Below are 15990 nucleotides of genomic sequence, written 5' to 3'. Positions count from 1 at the left end.
TCTGCAAAGGACAGAAAAGAAAATAAGGACAACTACAACTAAATGTAATGTGTTGTTTATGCAATAAAAATACTAATAATTCAAATTCATTCAAAAATGATAAACGTTACATAGACATAACTGTAACAAACAATATGTTACATTACAGCAGTAGTAGGTATAAGTTGTAGGTTTCTGCTTTGGATGATGTTAAAAAAAAATTTAAATTTTTTTTTTTAATCGTTCTACTCAAGGCCATACAGTGAGAAGTTCATACAGGCCCATGTCTAATCATAACATCACTAGCAACATAATCTGAAACAAATTGACATGACATAAAATATATTTTCAATCCCAGGACTTTCTAAAGTGTTATATTAACCCTGAAGAAGAGCTAAAAAAATTATTAAACTAATTTACTAGTAAGCAACAGAAATATGTGAGGTTCTAATTTGAATTGCTTTTAAAAATGTACTTATTTATTGCCATTTTGTGTACATTTTCAAGAAGCTGAAAGTGGAAACATTTTAAGGCAGAGCCGGTCCACAGATACATAGGGCCTCTAGCTAATTTTGACTGGGGGCCTTCAAACAACCACATCTTACCATATCTTTACAGCATATTTCCATGTTCAAACCATTATGGATATTAACCATTATGGTTAATATCCATAATAATAATATCCATGATATTAACCATTATATTATGGTATAATATCTGCTACACAATAACTAACTGCATGTTCCTTCAATTCATATTCATTTGCTTTTGTTCACAGTGATGTCACTAAAGTTTTTTTAAAAAAATATCAGAATATCTTTGTATTCTTTTGTTTTGACATCTAGAGTTAGAAATGTCTACTGTCTGAAAAGATGGTGGACATGATGTAGGAGAATGTACTTTAACTTAAAAAAACAAAGACGAAATGCTTTCCCTGATACTCACATTGATTTAAGTTGTTAGTCCTTACTTTTGCATAGAAATGAGAAGCATGACACAGCGTGGCTGCCTTTAAACATTTAAGTACAAAATATTTTCTTCACCGTCATACTACACTGATCTAAAGTTTGAATATAGAGGATAACAAGGTTTGTGTTACACAATTGCAACATATTTGCCCCACACAAAAAAAAAGAAAAAACAAAATAAAATAAAAAAGAATGATGTGTAAACCAGACTTTGTGTGAAAGTTGCAGTGCTGTTGGGCGCCCCCTGTTGGTTTGGAGGCTCTAAGAAATTGCTTAGTTCACTTGTTCCTTGGGGCATGTATCGCAAAGAACAACTTCCGATATTGGTATTTAAAGATCACTATAATTGTAAAAGCATAACTCTTTCGTTATTAAACGTTTTTGTCACATTTGTATGTCATATTACAAATGTTAACAGATCACGAGTCCTCACGGTAGTCATCTAGGTAGACGAAACTAGGCGTAATCGCATCAACTTCTCCTTGATTGGGGTTGAAAGTGATCAAATATGCATCAGTGCAGAATTACTCGAGCAGATGTTAGCTGGTGCAGATGACTGGCAGCGTGGAACGTCGGCTCCCTTTCTGGTAGGAATGAGAAGTGTGGTGAAGGGCAAAGGAGCCCGAAGGAGAGCAGAAACCTTTTCAGTCAGGAAACAGCTTGACCATGAAGTCGTCGGTTGTTTTTAGTTTTTTATTTTATTTTACTTTTTAAGCCTGCAAAGAGTAAGACATCAGATGTATTAGTCACTGCATCTGTCAAAGTTGCTACATATAGATTCTAATAGTTTAGTAGGTGTGAAACAGCATTAACCTCAAGGTTGTTTACCAAAGCTTTATATCCCTTTTCCTTTATGAATGTACTTGGCTAGCTCAAACTGGCATTTGTTTTCTTTAGAAACTTCAACTGCAACGTCAATATAAGCCTCTTTGTGGTTGAAACTTGGTCATTTGCCCTTCACTTCATTCCTCAGCTGTCCATTTCTCATGAAGACACTGGGAGGGAACAAACAAGGATCGCTATTTATGGCTGAGGCTGACACCTCTCCGTTTACGGCGCATCCAGAAAGTATTCGCACCACTTAACTTTCTCCAGATTTTTGCATGTTCAAACCTTTTTCACCAAACGGACTAGATTCAGAATAGACAAAATGAGCCGCGTGTGTGAAAAGATTCACAGTCTTTAGTCAATACTTTGGTGAAACACCGGTGGCAGTAATTACAAGCAAAAGAATGGTTAGATGTATCTTTTCAAGCTTTTCACACTTGTTATGGCGTATTTTCTACCATTTTTCTCCACATAAACTCTTAAGCTCAACCGAGATGAATTAGACGGTTTCGCTAGGCAGCCATTTTTAGGTCTTTCCAGATATGTGACATTTTTGTTTAGGCTGTAGCTAGACTTCTCAAAGATATAAGAGAGAAGTTACTGTCAGGCTGGAATGCACCCTGTGCCCTCTCAACAAGGCGCCCAGTTTCTGCTAGCAAAAAACATCCCCCCCCTAGCATGATGCAGCCATCACCGTGCTTCACAGTAGAGATGTTAGTCAAAGAGATGAGCAGTGCGTGCTTTTTCCAGACGTTGCAAGTATTCTTTAGACCAAGACATTCTGTTTTGGTTTCATTAGATTATGTTCTTAAAATTCAAGTTGTGCGTTGTGGTCTGTCTGATTACTCTAGCACAGAAGCTTGACATGGGGAGTGCCTTCGCAATGCCTGACCTTCAGGATGGCTCTCTTTTGCCCACAAGGGAACACTGGTGCCCTTTCTAAGAGACCTTTGGGGTTTTTTGTCACCAAAAAACATGGCCTGAAAGGTGTTTTCCTCAAAAAATATATTATAGTTGGAGGTCAGATCCAGGACTGGATGTCTACAAACAAGTGTTTTAATCTCATTGCTTGTTTTCTGCTCTGGTGTGCACAAATCAGAGGCAAATGAGGTTCATTCTGAGCGGCATAGCAAAGTGCTTGAACACTCACAAAAATATGATGTGTGTTTATATTTTTAAGAATTTTGCATGATTTTCTAAAGACATGTTTCCATACGACGGGATATGCTGTGTAGATTGAATAAGCCTGGCGAACAAAGCCGACTCGCAGCTCAAAGTGTCGGTAATCCTTCCCAGCACTCATTTTTAATGTGAAAATCAAGCAGCTGCACTGCGGTATGCCTGACGGCTTACTGGCTCTCCGCGCGTCACTGGGCTATCCAGGTGGCACACTCGGTGAACAGTGTGCTTCAAAAAACACGACAGACACGTCAGGAGTCTGGAACTTTCTTTATACTGGGAAACAAGGTCATGGTGGACGTTTTTAAATATAGACCTCGGTGCCGCAGATCTGAGCCTGTGCCCAAATATCCCGGGCAGGAGATTTGATTTACAGAGAGCAACTACTCTTCTACAAAGTGCAGTAGGTGGGTTGGGGAAGTTATGGGCTCCCCATGGGGTATGAATCAGTCAGGGCCTCCTCGTCTTACCAAGGATATAAGCAAACATACCTGACTGGTAAAGGTGAACGCTGGTTTAACATGAATTGTCTTACACATTTGTAGAAAGAGCTAAAACTGATCCGGTCCTTTATTTGACTCAATTAGCCAGGTACTTTATTTATTTATTTTTTTAAATCAACATTTATAAGTTGAAGTGCACTACATCAAACTGACACAAAGTTCACCATTATTGTTTTTGACCTTCTGTTTCTTTAAAAAAAAAAAAAGTGTGTGGTGCATTTTGTATTCAGCCTCCTAAATCAATACTTTGCAGAATCACCTTTCACTACAATTATAGCTGCAACTCTTTTAAAGCTTATAGTGCCTGTATGAATACGAAGACGGAAATGTTTGCCTGTTTTTCTCTGCAAAATAGTTCAAGCTCAGGCAGATTCTTGCTAAGGAAACACATCCTCACAGCCTGACGCTTTTCAGGCTGTCTGGCATGTTCGCAAAAACGTTTAGTGACGGTCGTATGTGACCCAGTGCGCCTTCTTCCAGATGTTTGCATCTAAAGTGGATTTCTTTTCTCCACTTTTCTATAAAGGCCAGACTTGTGTGTCACACAGCTCATATTTGGTCTGTTGACAATTTCTCCCACCTGAGCTGTGGATTTCTGCAGATCCTCCAGAGTTACCATGGGGGTCTTGAATTCTCGTTAATGCTTTCCCTGCCCAGCCTGCCAGTTTGGGAGGTTTGCAGCTGCACCAGATACTCTAACCCTAAACCTGCTTTGAGTGCAGAAAGATACTAATTTGCTCATTCGTAACAAACGTGTAAACATGACCATCTGTTTTATGTTTTGTCATTTTTGCCTGTTTTCTAAAATAGTATAAAAAATGCTCTTTGCAGATAAAATTAGAAAACTCATGTAAACAACCTACAAAGTGAACATAAATAAATCCAATGAGGAAATGCACTAAATAATCACTCACCGTTTGGGTCTTTCTAATTGAACTTGCTTTTCCCTCCAGCTGCCACCTAGAAACAAGAACGACAGCAGGAACTAATGAAGTAAACTTCTCCTTTATTTTGGACACCTTCATAAAGTAAATCAATTTAATTCAGTTTTGTATATAGTGCAACACCTATTTATAAAGAATACACATGGATATGGATATAGATTAGAGTGAAGAGAATTTATTGATTAATGAAGCTGAACTATGCATAAATTAACCGAATTATAGATGCAGAAACTAATGCCTAATAGTTTTTGAACTGGTGGATTGTCCTTAAAGACAATTGGTGAGTCTGCGTCTGATACCTTGGCTGGTGCTGAGGCTCTCTTGGCTTCCCACATGCTGCGTTTACCAACTTCACCTGGTTTTGCCTCCTGTCACGTTAAAGGAACAGAATCACGTTAGTCTGACCTTGTGTTGTAATTTCAAACAATGTTTTGCAACAATCAATAGAATAATGTACATTCACGAGATTCTGAAATTGGTTTGATTACTATTGTGCCCGATAATGTCTAACGTTGCTCATTTGCTTCTTACCAACATTTTCCTGCTGCATGTGCTTTGTCTAAATTACATTTCAATAGTATTTATTTCAATATGTTCAGTAACAAGTTCTATTTAATTTAGCATCTGCTTGATGGGAAAATAAAGACACTAAAAAAACCTCAAAAAATGATTTTGTTGACATCATATTAGTAAATAAATTCAGGAAATAACTTCAAATAACAAGGACATCATGAAGGCAAAAAAAAAAATGGCAAAAACCACAGCAAACAGGAAATAAACCAAAGAAAAGCCAGGAATAGTAAATGACGCAGCCGGTCCTCTAGACTGCTGTGTAGCGTTTTTCCATCAGAGGGGGGTGTTGATGCAAAAGTTCCAGCACGCTGAGCCAACAAGTCACAAGTCACATTTGACCCCAAAGTCATTTTGCTCTTAAATTGTGCTTCAGAACAATGTGACACGTCATTCAGAAACGCTGCTGTAAGGGGAGACGGTGTGATGTCTCCACAGAAGCTGGTGGGATTAGCAGCTTGTGTCCTACTTCTGGAAAAGAACACAATGTCCACCAAGTAGCAGTTCAGCAGAGACACAATTCATGTATGTACAGTTAAGTTTTTTTTTACGTTTTAGTTTTTTTTTTTGCTGCGTTGATGTAGAATGATGAATTCTCACTGTTGCCAAGCATGAAAAACTAAGATAAATATCCACTGTAATGTTTTTAATAAAAATTTTAACGGTCATCCCAATTTCAGCACCGTAAGTAAGTTCTTAATACAAGTTCCTTTCAGGCGTTTAGATAAAAATACATGTTAAAACTTTAGAAAAAGTGTGAGAAGTATGAAAGGAGAGGTGAGAAGTGAAGGCAGATGCTGTTGGTTAAACAGTCCATGTGGGGTCACCAGACTCCTGTTGGCCACACCGTTCATTCATGGAGCTCCGACACAAAAGCTCCAGTGAACAAAAGACTGATACGTCGACGTGCAAGGGAAGAAATTAGCGTGCTCAGAATATCAAAAGATTACTGTCACAAGGCAACACTGGTGTCTTGTTATAGTGGCTGCATGAAGAGAAGGATTCATCAGGTCTTACTGGTGGCTTTGCAGCTGCTGGTGGTGATGGTGCTGCTGCTGGAGCTGGAGCTGGAGCTGGGGTCTTCTCTGCTTCTGCAGGCTTTCCCTTCCAGCTGTTGCCGCGTCCTGCCACACTTCCTTTGATACCAGCCACATCCTGGAAGAGTTGAGAAGGATTCTCACCTTTGAGGTTCCTTCTGATACCAGATAATGCATCTGATCCTCTCCGGCATCCCGTCTCACCTTGTTTGCTGGAGCCGGACTTTCAGGGGGGGGGCTGCTCACGGCGCCTTTCTCCCACATGCTCTTGATGTTGCGCGTGCCTCCCATGGGGATGTCGGCCAAAGGAGACTTGGGGGATTTGACCTCTTTGTTTCCCTGTGGGACAAAAGAGGGGAGTCCAGTTCCTTCATGTCAACATACAGCAACGCACTGAAGAGTTCGTTTTTGAAACGTTTTCATTGTATTTAGCCAGTGGTTGCTTTTTTTTGTGTGTGTGTGTTTCCATGTGTTTAGTTAAAGGATTGATGTAGTGAGGGGGTGGGAGGGTTGAAGTCAGCCCAACTTTGTTACTCCAATGACTCGCCAGGGGAGGCAGTCACAGGATCAGCTGATTTGTTAAGGGGCTAGCTGCTTTGTTGGTTAAGACATTGAAATATCAACATGGTTTGTACAACCACCTAGCAGGAGTTAAATCCATAACCGATACTTTAGTATTTAGAGTCAAAGTAGTTGCTCTGCCGGCAAAAGGATTGCTGCAACGTGTTCATAAAATGTTGCTTTGAAGGAAGTTGTATGGGATGACTTTAGACAGTCTTCTGTCAGTGTCCTCAAGATGTTGGCATGGTGATGCTTCAGGAAGAAGACTCTGCATGCACGACTTTGATTGAACAACAAAGGTTTATTACAAACTGCAGCCTAAGTCAGCACAACCAAATCGCGAGGGAATCTTGGCCCAATCGTAGTGAAATCCTCCCCCAATCGCTGGACTGCATCTCTTTTATAGGGTTCTGATCAAAACCAAGTAAATATTATCACAGACCTACAGTATTTTCCAGATATAGGCATGTTTAGGTCTTGGCGACAGATCGTCTGCTGCTGCTGAAGTCCATAGATTATTAAACTGCTTTTTAAAACTCAGTGGGGGTTTTTCTTTTCCTCCCAAGCATCCCAAGTCCTCCTGTATGATCAGACCCTACAACAGTTTTTTCAGTGTTGCTCATTGCCACACTTCCTGTTATCCCACATTTTTGAAAACGCACAACCGTACAGAATATTGCCATCCTTCGTTGGCTTGTGAAGGAAATGTTTAGTACGTGTGTGTGCTTTCTTACAGAAGAAGGCTAAATCTAAAAAGCCAGTCATGCCTCTGGATTCAGCCTTCATTGAGTCAATAGTTTATCTACATTCACTTTACTTCTGACCTTCTGACCCTCTTTTGAGGGATGCTGCTTTCTGTCTCCACAAATAAAATTGACATACAATCCTTTTTGGAAAGCACCTCAATCCCAGACAGGCTGGATGGAGAGCAACTGGAAGCGTGAATTTAAAAGTCTTGCCACAGATTGATTCTCTGTGGATTTAGGAATTAACACTCTGACATGTGCTTTGAGCTGACTGCATGTTCAGCATTGTTGTCTCGATTGTTGTCAGGAAGGAAACACCCTAAAACATGCAGGGCAGTGATACTGAGAAACATTGGTTTAGGTGGAGGACATGTTGAAGGAGATTTGCCTTTTATTAGTGGATGTATGTTGGATTGATCAGAGCTCCATGAGATGTTTATAGCTTGGGATTTTGTTTTATAACTTTACTCTGCTTTAAGATTCTCCACAGTTTTATTTGTGAACATGTAGTGCATTCCTTTATTCTGAAGTTTGTAGTAAATATCCACACTTTTGCACTTCATGCCGCCACTAGCTTTCTTTCTAGACCAGGAATAAGCTATTATTGCCAATAGAGTCGTTCTTGCCTTCCGACTGGCTGACACAAATTTGCTTAGAGCGTGAGAGTGAGTCTTTGAAAGAAAATAACTTTTTTCAAAATTCACAGTGCAGCAATTTTAGATTTGTTGCAGACCCTTGTTCTATCCGCTTTTAATTTCAGCAAGAATTCACTACATACATTTCTGGAAATGCCTCTTTTTCCCTTTTTACATTTACTGAGGGTGAATTTGATCGTATTAAGCCTCACCTGCATAGCGGAGGTAAACTGTTCCAATCTGTTCCCAATCTTTGGCACAAGCGGAGTATGTGACACCCTCGCTGGGCTGTTGAGTGGATGAAAAACATTCTGCATGTTCGATATAAAGCGGGAAATGTTTGATTGTTTATATTTGTTCATGTGCTATTTGTCGTCTGACCCACCTCTTCTGAGCAGACTTGGTCAGAAACTCTGCCTTTTCCCCAATCTGTAGGATGAGACAGCGTTGCTCAAAATTAACAATACATGTCAACCTGACCTGACCTGTGAAGTTAGAAAGTCAGCAATCTAGATATTTGTACAATATTTTATTAAAGAAAGGGAGATTGTCTTCCAGAAATCTTTCAGTGTCGTCTTAGACTTTCCGATGGTACTGTAATAATTTCTGAGCTTCTTTTCTTTCATTTTCACTCATTTTCAGTCAGCATAGCCAACAATATGCTGAGGTGATAGACACCAAAGTACTAAAAAGTATTCAAGATAAGCATTTGGAACGTTTTTTCATTAACTACATGCCGTAAGTTTTGAAATCGTGCTAAAGTTAACCATTTTTTTCTCCAAATCTCACCTTAGAGGAGCCTTTTGGACTGATGGTGAAATCAGGTTTTGCTGCTTCCTCCCCCATTTGTTTCTTCTTCTCTGCAGCCTCTGCTCTTCTTCTCTCTATCTCCTCCTTCATCCTCTTTCTCTCCTCCTGTTAGAAACGCAACAGTGCAACCAAATAGCATGAATTGTCGAAACAGCAAAACGTTTCGGCCTCCAACTAAAACTGCAGATACTTCCTTTAACAGAAGCACATGATCACCTGCTCTTTGGCTTTCTTTTCCTCCTGGTCCTTCTTCCTCTGCTGCTCCTCTTCCTCTAGGATTTTCCTCCTCTCCTCCCTCTTCCTCTTGAGCTCCTCCAGCTCAGCCTCCGCATCCTGCTGCTTCTGCTTCATCTTCTCGATCTCCTGGCTCTCGGCGTTGTTCCGCCGCTGTTTCAGCTCCAGCAGCTTGCGCTCGGCCTCCCGTCGCTCGGCATCCTCCGCCTTGCTGGAAGGAACGCCGTCCCTGCTCGCACAGCGAAGCCGTTATTTACAGCAGCACTTGGCAATGAAGAATATGGGATTGCGGAGGGTCTTCTGTCTGGTTAGCTTTCATTTTGTTTTATGTCAAGGTGAGGTTTTTCAAGTTTTACCTTGTTGTTTTTTCTGTTTTCTTCAGTTTATTCTCAAAGATGGCTCCATTCTGTTTGGCAGGTTCATTCTTGAATGGAGAGGAAGAAAAGGTTACACATATTACCTTAACTGAAAGAGAATATATATATATATATATATATATATATATATATATATATATATATATATATATATATATATATATATATATATATATATGTATGTATATATATATATATAATACGGTACAAGTGAGAATTTAACATACACTCATCATAGGCATGAGCTTCATATATTGTTAATATATAAATATATTTATTTCTTATTTTATTTATTTTGATCATTTTGACGCAAAGACAACTTGACTGAGTGTAATAGGCAAAAACTGTCTTGCAAATTGGAGTCCATGAATTTTCTCTCATTTACGCTGGTTTAAAGTTACACCTACAAATTTATCAACATTTAAATAAATGTCCGGCTGCAAGTTGCAGATAAAATCGATGCGTTTCCAGCTCAGTTAAAGTTTGCATGTGTCGAAAAGTGCTGCGCTGGAGAAAAGATTTATGACGATGTTTGGCCTAAACTGAGAAAATACGCTTGGAGGAGTGAAGGTGCATCCAGACACGGTGGTGGCAGCATTACGCTGTGGGGTCGGTTTTGCTCTACCCAGTAGTGATCATACCTGACCTGAATAATGCCAGAAGCTTGCTGACGTGTGTGTTTCCTTTTGCAACTTGCTAATGGGCATTTTTGCAGATATCACTGGAGGTGTGTATAGTTCCTCCTGTATGAATATTTAGGACTCTTGTGTTTACAGAAAATGCAGAATAAACTTCCACACCAATTTCTAAAATAACTGAATGTATCTTCATAGCATATATTCAGGTATATTTATTCCACGAAGAAAATGGACAAATTTCAAAGGCGTACTTAAAAGTCAAAATTTAACACGTCGGTGGCAAAGAAGTGCTAGTTGAGTTTTACCTTCTCCTTAAAGCCAAGTTTCTTAGGTTTCTCCTCCTTCAATCAGAAAAAGGTCAGACAGAGAGGGAAATGATGTAAACATGATATTAATGTTATCATATTATTACATAAATCTGATGACTGTTATAATACAATGACCACAGTGAGAACTACAGTCATACCTCCTCCTTCTTCTTCTTCTCTTCAGCCTCTCTCTTTTTACGTTTATCCTCCTCCTCCTTTTTCTTCTTCTCTTCCACCTCCTTTTTCCGCTTCTCATCCTCCTCTTTCTTTTTCTCCTCCAGCTCCCTCTTCTTCTTCTCTTCTTCCTTCTTTTTCTCCTCTTCTTCTCGTTTCCTCCTCTCCTCCTCCTTCTTCTTCTCTTCCATCTCTTTTTTCCGCTTCTCCTCCTCTTCTGTCTTCTTCTTCTCCTCCTGCTCTATCTTCCTTTGCTTCTCGGCTTCCTCCTTTCTCTTTTTATCCTCAACTTCCTGCCTCTGTTTTTCTTCTTCTTCTTTCCTCGCCTTCTCCTCCATCTCTTTTCTGTGCTTTTCCTCCTCTTCCCGTTTCAGCTTTTCTTCCTCTTCCCGCTTTTGTTTCTCCTCCTCCTCTTTCTTCTGTCTTTCCTCAATCTCTCTACTCTCTTTTCCCTCCTCTTCATTTTTCACTTTTTCTTCCTCCTCTTTCTTGAGCCTCTCTTCCATCTCTCTCTGTTGCTGTTCCTCCTCCTCCCTTTTCCTCTCTTCTTCCTTTAGTTTTCTTTCTTCCTCTTCCATCTTTGCTTTTTCCTCGAGTTCCTTTTTCTGCCTCTCTTCCTCCTCCATCCTCAGCTTTCTTTCTTCTTCGTGCTGTCTTTCTTCCTCTTCTCTCATCTTCCTTTCTTCCTCCTCCTTGTTTTGGTCTGGAACAGCTTCCTCCTCTCTGTGGTTCATCGTTGAATCAGGGTCCTCTTGCTCAACTTCGGTCGTTGCCGTTTTCTCCTCAGTCTCCTAAAAACAAATCGTGTGTCAACATCCTGTGAATGTTCTTTCACCTCCAAAGAGACAAAAGCTGCTTCTTCTTTGTTATTATTAATAAAAAGAAAGAAAAAAAAACACTTTTTTTCACCTGTTCCTCTTTCTTTTCTTCTCCCTCCTCCTTCCCCCATGAGTTTGTTTCAGTATTTGTGACTTCCTCCTGAGCAGACCTCTCCTCTGTTTTCTCCTCTTCCTCCTCTGTGTGTTTGCTGTCGTTGCTAACGGGGGACTGCTCCTGCAGGCTGCCGTCCGTGCCGTTGCTGGAGATGATGGAGGGGTCGAGCTCCTTCTGCCTCTCCATCGCCTCCATCATCCTCTTCTGCCTGCGCTCCTCCCTCTTGGCCAGGCGCTCCAGCAGAGCCTGGTCATCCTCCGCTCCTCCAGGAACAGTCGTAGACGATTCGGTCTCCATCGCGCTAAACAAACACGAAATCTTTTTTACAAGGCTTGGAAACTTTGACGTAGGCTCACATTTGACTAAAATTAAATCTCATATGAATGAGTGGATGCTTTGTCAGCTTTGGTCAAAAGGAGGAAGAAAATTGACATTAATAAACTATTATTGCCAAAATAATAACAATAAAAAACCTCTTTGGAGAAAGCTTTTAAGAATATCAGTAACTTCCAATAATTCAGATGTTACTTTCTCTGAAATGTTACTGAAGGTTTTCAGGTACTTTCCAGAACTTCCATACAACTGACCAGGTATACTTTCCCAACCCTTATCATGAACTCTTTTGGTGAAACTTACTAGGCATCTCCTGGTACTTTCTTGGATCCTACCAAACACTTACCAGGGACTTTTATACGACTGACCATTCACCTTCCAAAACATACATGAATATTTCATGGAACCCCTCATCAAAGTTTCATCAAAGTACTGGAAAGCAGTCTTAAGCTGCTGGAAAGTAACTTTTTAAGTTCCAAGAAAACTCCATATCAGTGTCATGAAATCTCCAAAAATACCAAGTAAGTTACATGAAGGTTTTGAAAAATAACCTCCAAGTTTCCGGAAAGTAACATTTAAGCTCTGGGAGAATTTCATGAAAGTTCAGAAACAGAATTTTGCAGAATGTACGTGATAAGTTCCATAGAGCAATGGAAGTTCTTGGAAAATACCTCGTTGCTTCCTTTAAGTAGAAATTTTAAGAGCTTCAAACATCGAACAGACGTTGTGGAAGATGAATAAGTTCCTGAAAGTACCTGCTAAGTTTCATTAATTTTCCCAGGAATTTTACCAGGAATAATGACTATTCCTGGTAAGTTTGGGAAAGGACCTTGTAAGATCCTGAAATGTCCCAGAAAGTACTCTCTAATGTCTGGGGAAGTAACCTGCAAGTGCTTGGCCTGGGTTAGAGTTAAAATAAACAGATGAAATTTACCTTTCTATGAAAAAAAAACAAAAGAAAACACAAGTCAAAGTCATGTGAAGGTTTCTCCAAAGTATTTGAGAGGTTCTCATGTCTCTGCACTGAAAACCAGCATAGTTTTCTTCTTTTTTTAATAACTAACAAAACTTAAGTTATTAAAAAACGTCATTTTTAAGCCTTTGCATCACCCTGTGTGGACAAAATCTTGTCAGCATTTGGATTGTGAACACTACTTCTAAATTTTCTCCAATTGGAAACATACTGTACGTTGCAGCCAGTCCTTGCAAAGTAATGCTGCAACAGGGCTACAAAAATAATTCAGGGGAAATGCTTGCTGTTTGTTTTGTACAGGCTAAAATCACAGGAGGTTAGAAACGTTCCCTGTCACACTCACAAACACGATTGTCAAGCACCCTCAATAAAACTTCCCCTGCCTGTTTGTAACATGTTGACAGTGTTTTTGTCACGGTGGGCATCAGTTGCATTGGAAACACTCAGAATGTGAATCCCCTCAGTCGTCTTGTGTGGCTGTCAGGCACCTGTTACTGTTGGCCGTGTCCGTCGTTTCAGACTCGTCCGAGTCTCTCATTTTCTTCCTTTCTTCCCTGGCACGTCGCCTTCGCTCTCGAGCCTCCTCCTCATCGTCATCGTTTGTGGAAACGCCCCTGAAAAAACGCCCCAGATGAAGCATGTTTACATAAAAATCTATTTGTTTCAGAGTAGTTTATTGAAACGAGGGCAGTTAAAAGACATGGGACGGAAAGCAAAGATTTGTGCCTCTTCATTGAGAGAAGGGCTTTCACTCTTGTGAGCTGTTACTTAGATCAGTGAGTCTCTGTGGAGTTAAACAAAATGTATTCTTTCCTAAAACAAAAACCATGAGTATCACCATCTTCTTTGACATAGAAATAAAAACCTGAACATGAAGCAAATTCACTACATCTTTTCAATTTCTTCTCTTTTATTTTGCTAATGTCCTTCTTCCTTTCCTCCAAACTTTTAGTAAGATGTTAAAAAACAAAAAAAGTAAAGGCCCTTTGACACAGAAGGGCTCCAACTGTCAGAAGTACGTCTAGATTTTTATTTTTCTATATTTTTGTTTGCCGAGAGAGAAGGAGAAAGAGATGAAGAGAGCAAACATTACTAAAACGGCTCGAGAGCATCAGAGCGAGTCATCGTGTGCTGAAATAGAATGAGAGTCAAAACATTCCAGAGTCTGGCATTTTTCGAGAAACGAGAAGCCGAGGGGCTGGAGGGCGGGCCGGGCTGACCCGCCTGGCAGCAGCTGGCAGGAAGACTGTGAGAAAACAGCTGGAACAGTCTTTCTGCCAGGACTCTGATGACACAGAGGAGCTCCAGTCTGTCATCAAGTCTAAGTCGAAGTCGGTCTTGACTTTGTGTGGATCGGAACAACAAAACCCACAACAACTTCAACAATATAATATGAGCCAATTCCTTTTAGATACACATAAAGGTTGTACGTTGCATCAATAGATTTCCCGTTAAAAGACCCCAACTTAAAAGATCATTCGTTCCCCTGGTGTTGAGTTTTTGCAAACCTCTGACCAGAACTCTCCATGTACGACCGAGTTCATGTTTGCACTTGAAACCTTTGACTTGTGTCCACGTCTTCACTCACCTCTCTGCATCCTGACGCATCTGCTCTCTCCTCTGCCTCCTCAGCTCCATGCGGCGGTCAAAGTCATCATCCATGTTGCCCCGAGGATTTTCCTCTCTTACTCACTGAAATACACAAACACGATTCTTACATGTTGCTAGTCAGTCACTTGATCTTACAGTTGAGTATTTGCACCAGCACATTATTTTCTTTTCTTTTCTTTTTTTTTTTTTTGCAGTTCTGTGGAAATTATCATCACAGTCCAAACATTTGAAAGAGAGCATCAAAGACAAGGAGCTTCTTATATGTGACACATGAGGCTCCAGACAGCTTGATGATGTATGCGAGAGATAAAAACTACAGTGCACGTTAGTTTACAGTACCTTAGCGACTACGAAGTTCAGTCCATAAGCAACAGCGACTCTTCCCTTGTCATGAATCAGCCTTCGCAATCTGGTTTGTATCTCAGCCGTTCTGCAGCTCTCAGGATTCCTGTTTGCTCTTTCAGTGACTTTAACTACCAGAAAAGGCAAAGCCTGCCTCCCCGCTCTCCTCGTTTTCTTTCTCATCCTCCCTTCTCCTCCTCAGCCGGACTCCTGCTCTAAATCCAAAAGCCCCGTTTCGCAAGTGTTTACAGAGGGTTTTCTGGCAGAAGAGGTAAAAGGGAATGCTTCATTTCAGCATTTACCGCTCAAAGGTGGGGAAAGCAACAGAAGCTGAACTGACATGATGACTGACGGGTCTTCATTCAGCATATTTAGTGGGAAAGTTAAAACTCCATTCAAATCTGAGGATTTTCTACCCATGTAAAAGAAAAATATAATAAAATCAAATAAAAAAGGGTTCAAAATGTGTCCAAGGATGAAAAACAAACCCAAAACACATTGCCTTTAAGGCACATATTGTGGAATTACGAGTTATAAAGACGAGTTAAGAAAAACCGATGCTACTGAAAATAATCTTGAAACACGTATGAGACTGATGACTGATGACTATCAGTCATCACCGTTTCACCGTTAGGAGGATGAATGAAAAACAAAAACGTTCATTTCCTGTTTGTTGGTATTAATTTAATTCTTCGAACTTGATGCTTTAGTGATAAAGTTAAACCTGAATGGCATGAAGGGATGTAATTAATAAAAAAATACCCTAAAAATTAACTTTCACTTCAGAACTGTGCAATTTTATAAACTGTGATGCACATTGGAAAAAAAATTGTTTAAGAAAATGTATTTTTCTGATGGATTTTAGAGTTTATTCCACTCTGTAAACATGTGATATAATCTGCCTCTGACTCTATCATTTTTGTTGGAGTAAAAACGGGAGCTGTGACTGTGCTGCCCCTCACACACTGAAATATAGGAAAAATATTGTTTTCTTAATATATATTTTTTTTAAATATATAATTCTAAAATAATATCCATGAATGGACTTGATTATTATGAAAAGACTATTTATTTATAATCTGAAACATTCACAATAAAAACACAACATGTAGGTCAAATGTCCAGATTGTTGCCAGATCACCTTCACATTCATCAAAGAAAGTTAAAAAACAAAGATGGCCCAGTATTTCATACAGTGTACAGAGCTATCTTGTTTAAACCAAGCATTTAATCACAGGGTTAAATTAAGACTGAAAACTCAAATTCATATGGCAAGTCTAGATAAAAGACTCACAACTGCTTGTCGC

The 15990-nt window shown here is 39.8% G+C and overlaps 1 protein-coding gene across 1 annotated transcript; it reads right to left on the bottom strand.

The window, feature by feature from the left end:
• Positions 1-214: 214 nt before the first annotated feature.
• cald1b (caldesmon 1b) lies at positions 215-15176 on the bottom strand. The gene is made up of 17 exons (XM_032549951.1): positions 14681-15176; positions 14319-14422; positions 13219-13344; positions 11401-11725; positions 10701-11282; positions 10476-10583; positions 10315-10350; positions 9351-9418; positions 8977-9223; positions 8740-8865; positions 8336-8379; positions 8163-8238; positions 6213-6347; positions 5989-6126; positions 4701-4769; positions 4372-4417; positions 215-1663 (listed from the first exon to the last, which is right to left on the bottom strand). The coding sequence occupies exons 2-16, from the start codon at positions 14390-14392 to the stop codon at positions 4385-4387; spliced, it is 2187 nt and encodes a 728-aa protein (XP_032405842.1). The 5' UTR covers positions 14393-14422; positions 14681-15176; the 3' UTR covers positions 215-1663; positions 4372-4384.
• Between the last annotated feature and the right edge of the window lie 814 nt (positions 15177-15990).

Source organism: Xiphophorus hellerii, chromosome 2, assembly GCF_003331165.1.
Source record: "Xiphophorus hellerii strain 12219 chromosome 2, Xiphophorus_hellerii-4.1, whole genome shotgun sequence".
NCBI lineage: Eukaryota > Metazoa > Chordata > Actinopteri > Cyprinodontiformes > Poeciliidae > Xiphophorus > Xiphophorus hellerii.
This window is presented reverse-complemented; position numbering and strand designations above follow the sequence as displayed.

What these genes read in the sequence shown, in the direction of transcription:
- cald1b (XM_032549951.1), bottom strand. Translation starts at nt 14,392, where the DNA reads ATGGATGATGACTTTGACCGCCGCATGGAGCTGAGGAGGCAGAGGAGA. An exon ending in AACTTGGCTTTAAGGAGAAG is followed by an intron (nt 9,419 to 10,314) that starts GTAAAACTCAAC and finishes TCTCCATTCAAG; the next exon opens with AATGAACCTGCCAAACAGAA. An exon ending in AAAACAGAAAAAACAACAAG is followed by an intron (nt 9,224 to 9,350) that starts GTAAAACTTGAA and finishes CTGTGCGAGCAG; the next exon opens with GGACGGCGTTCCTTCCAGCA.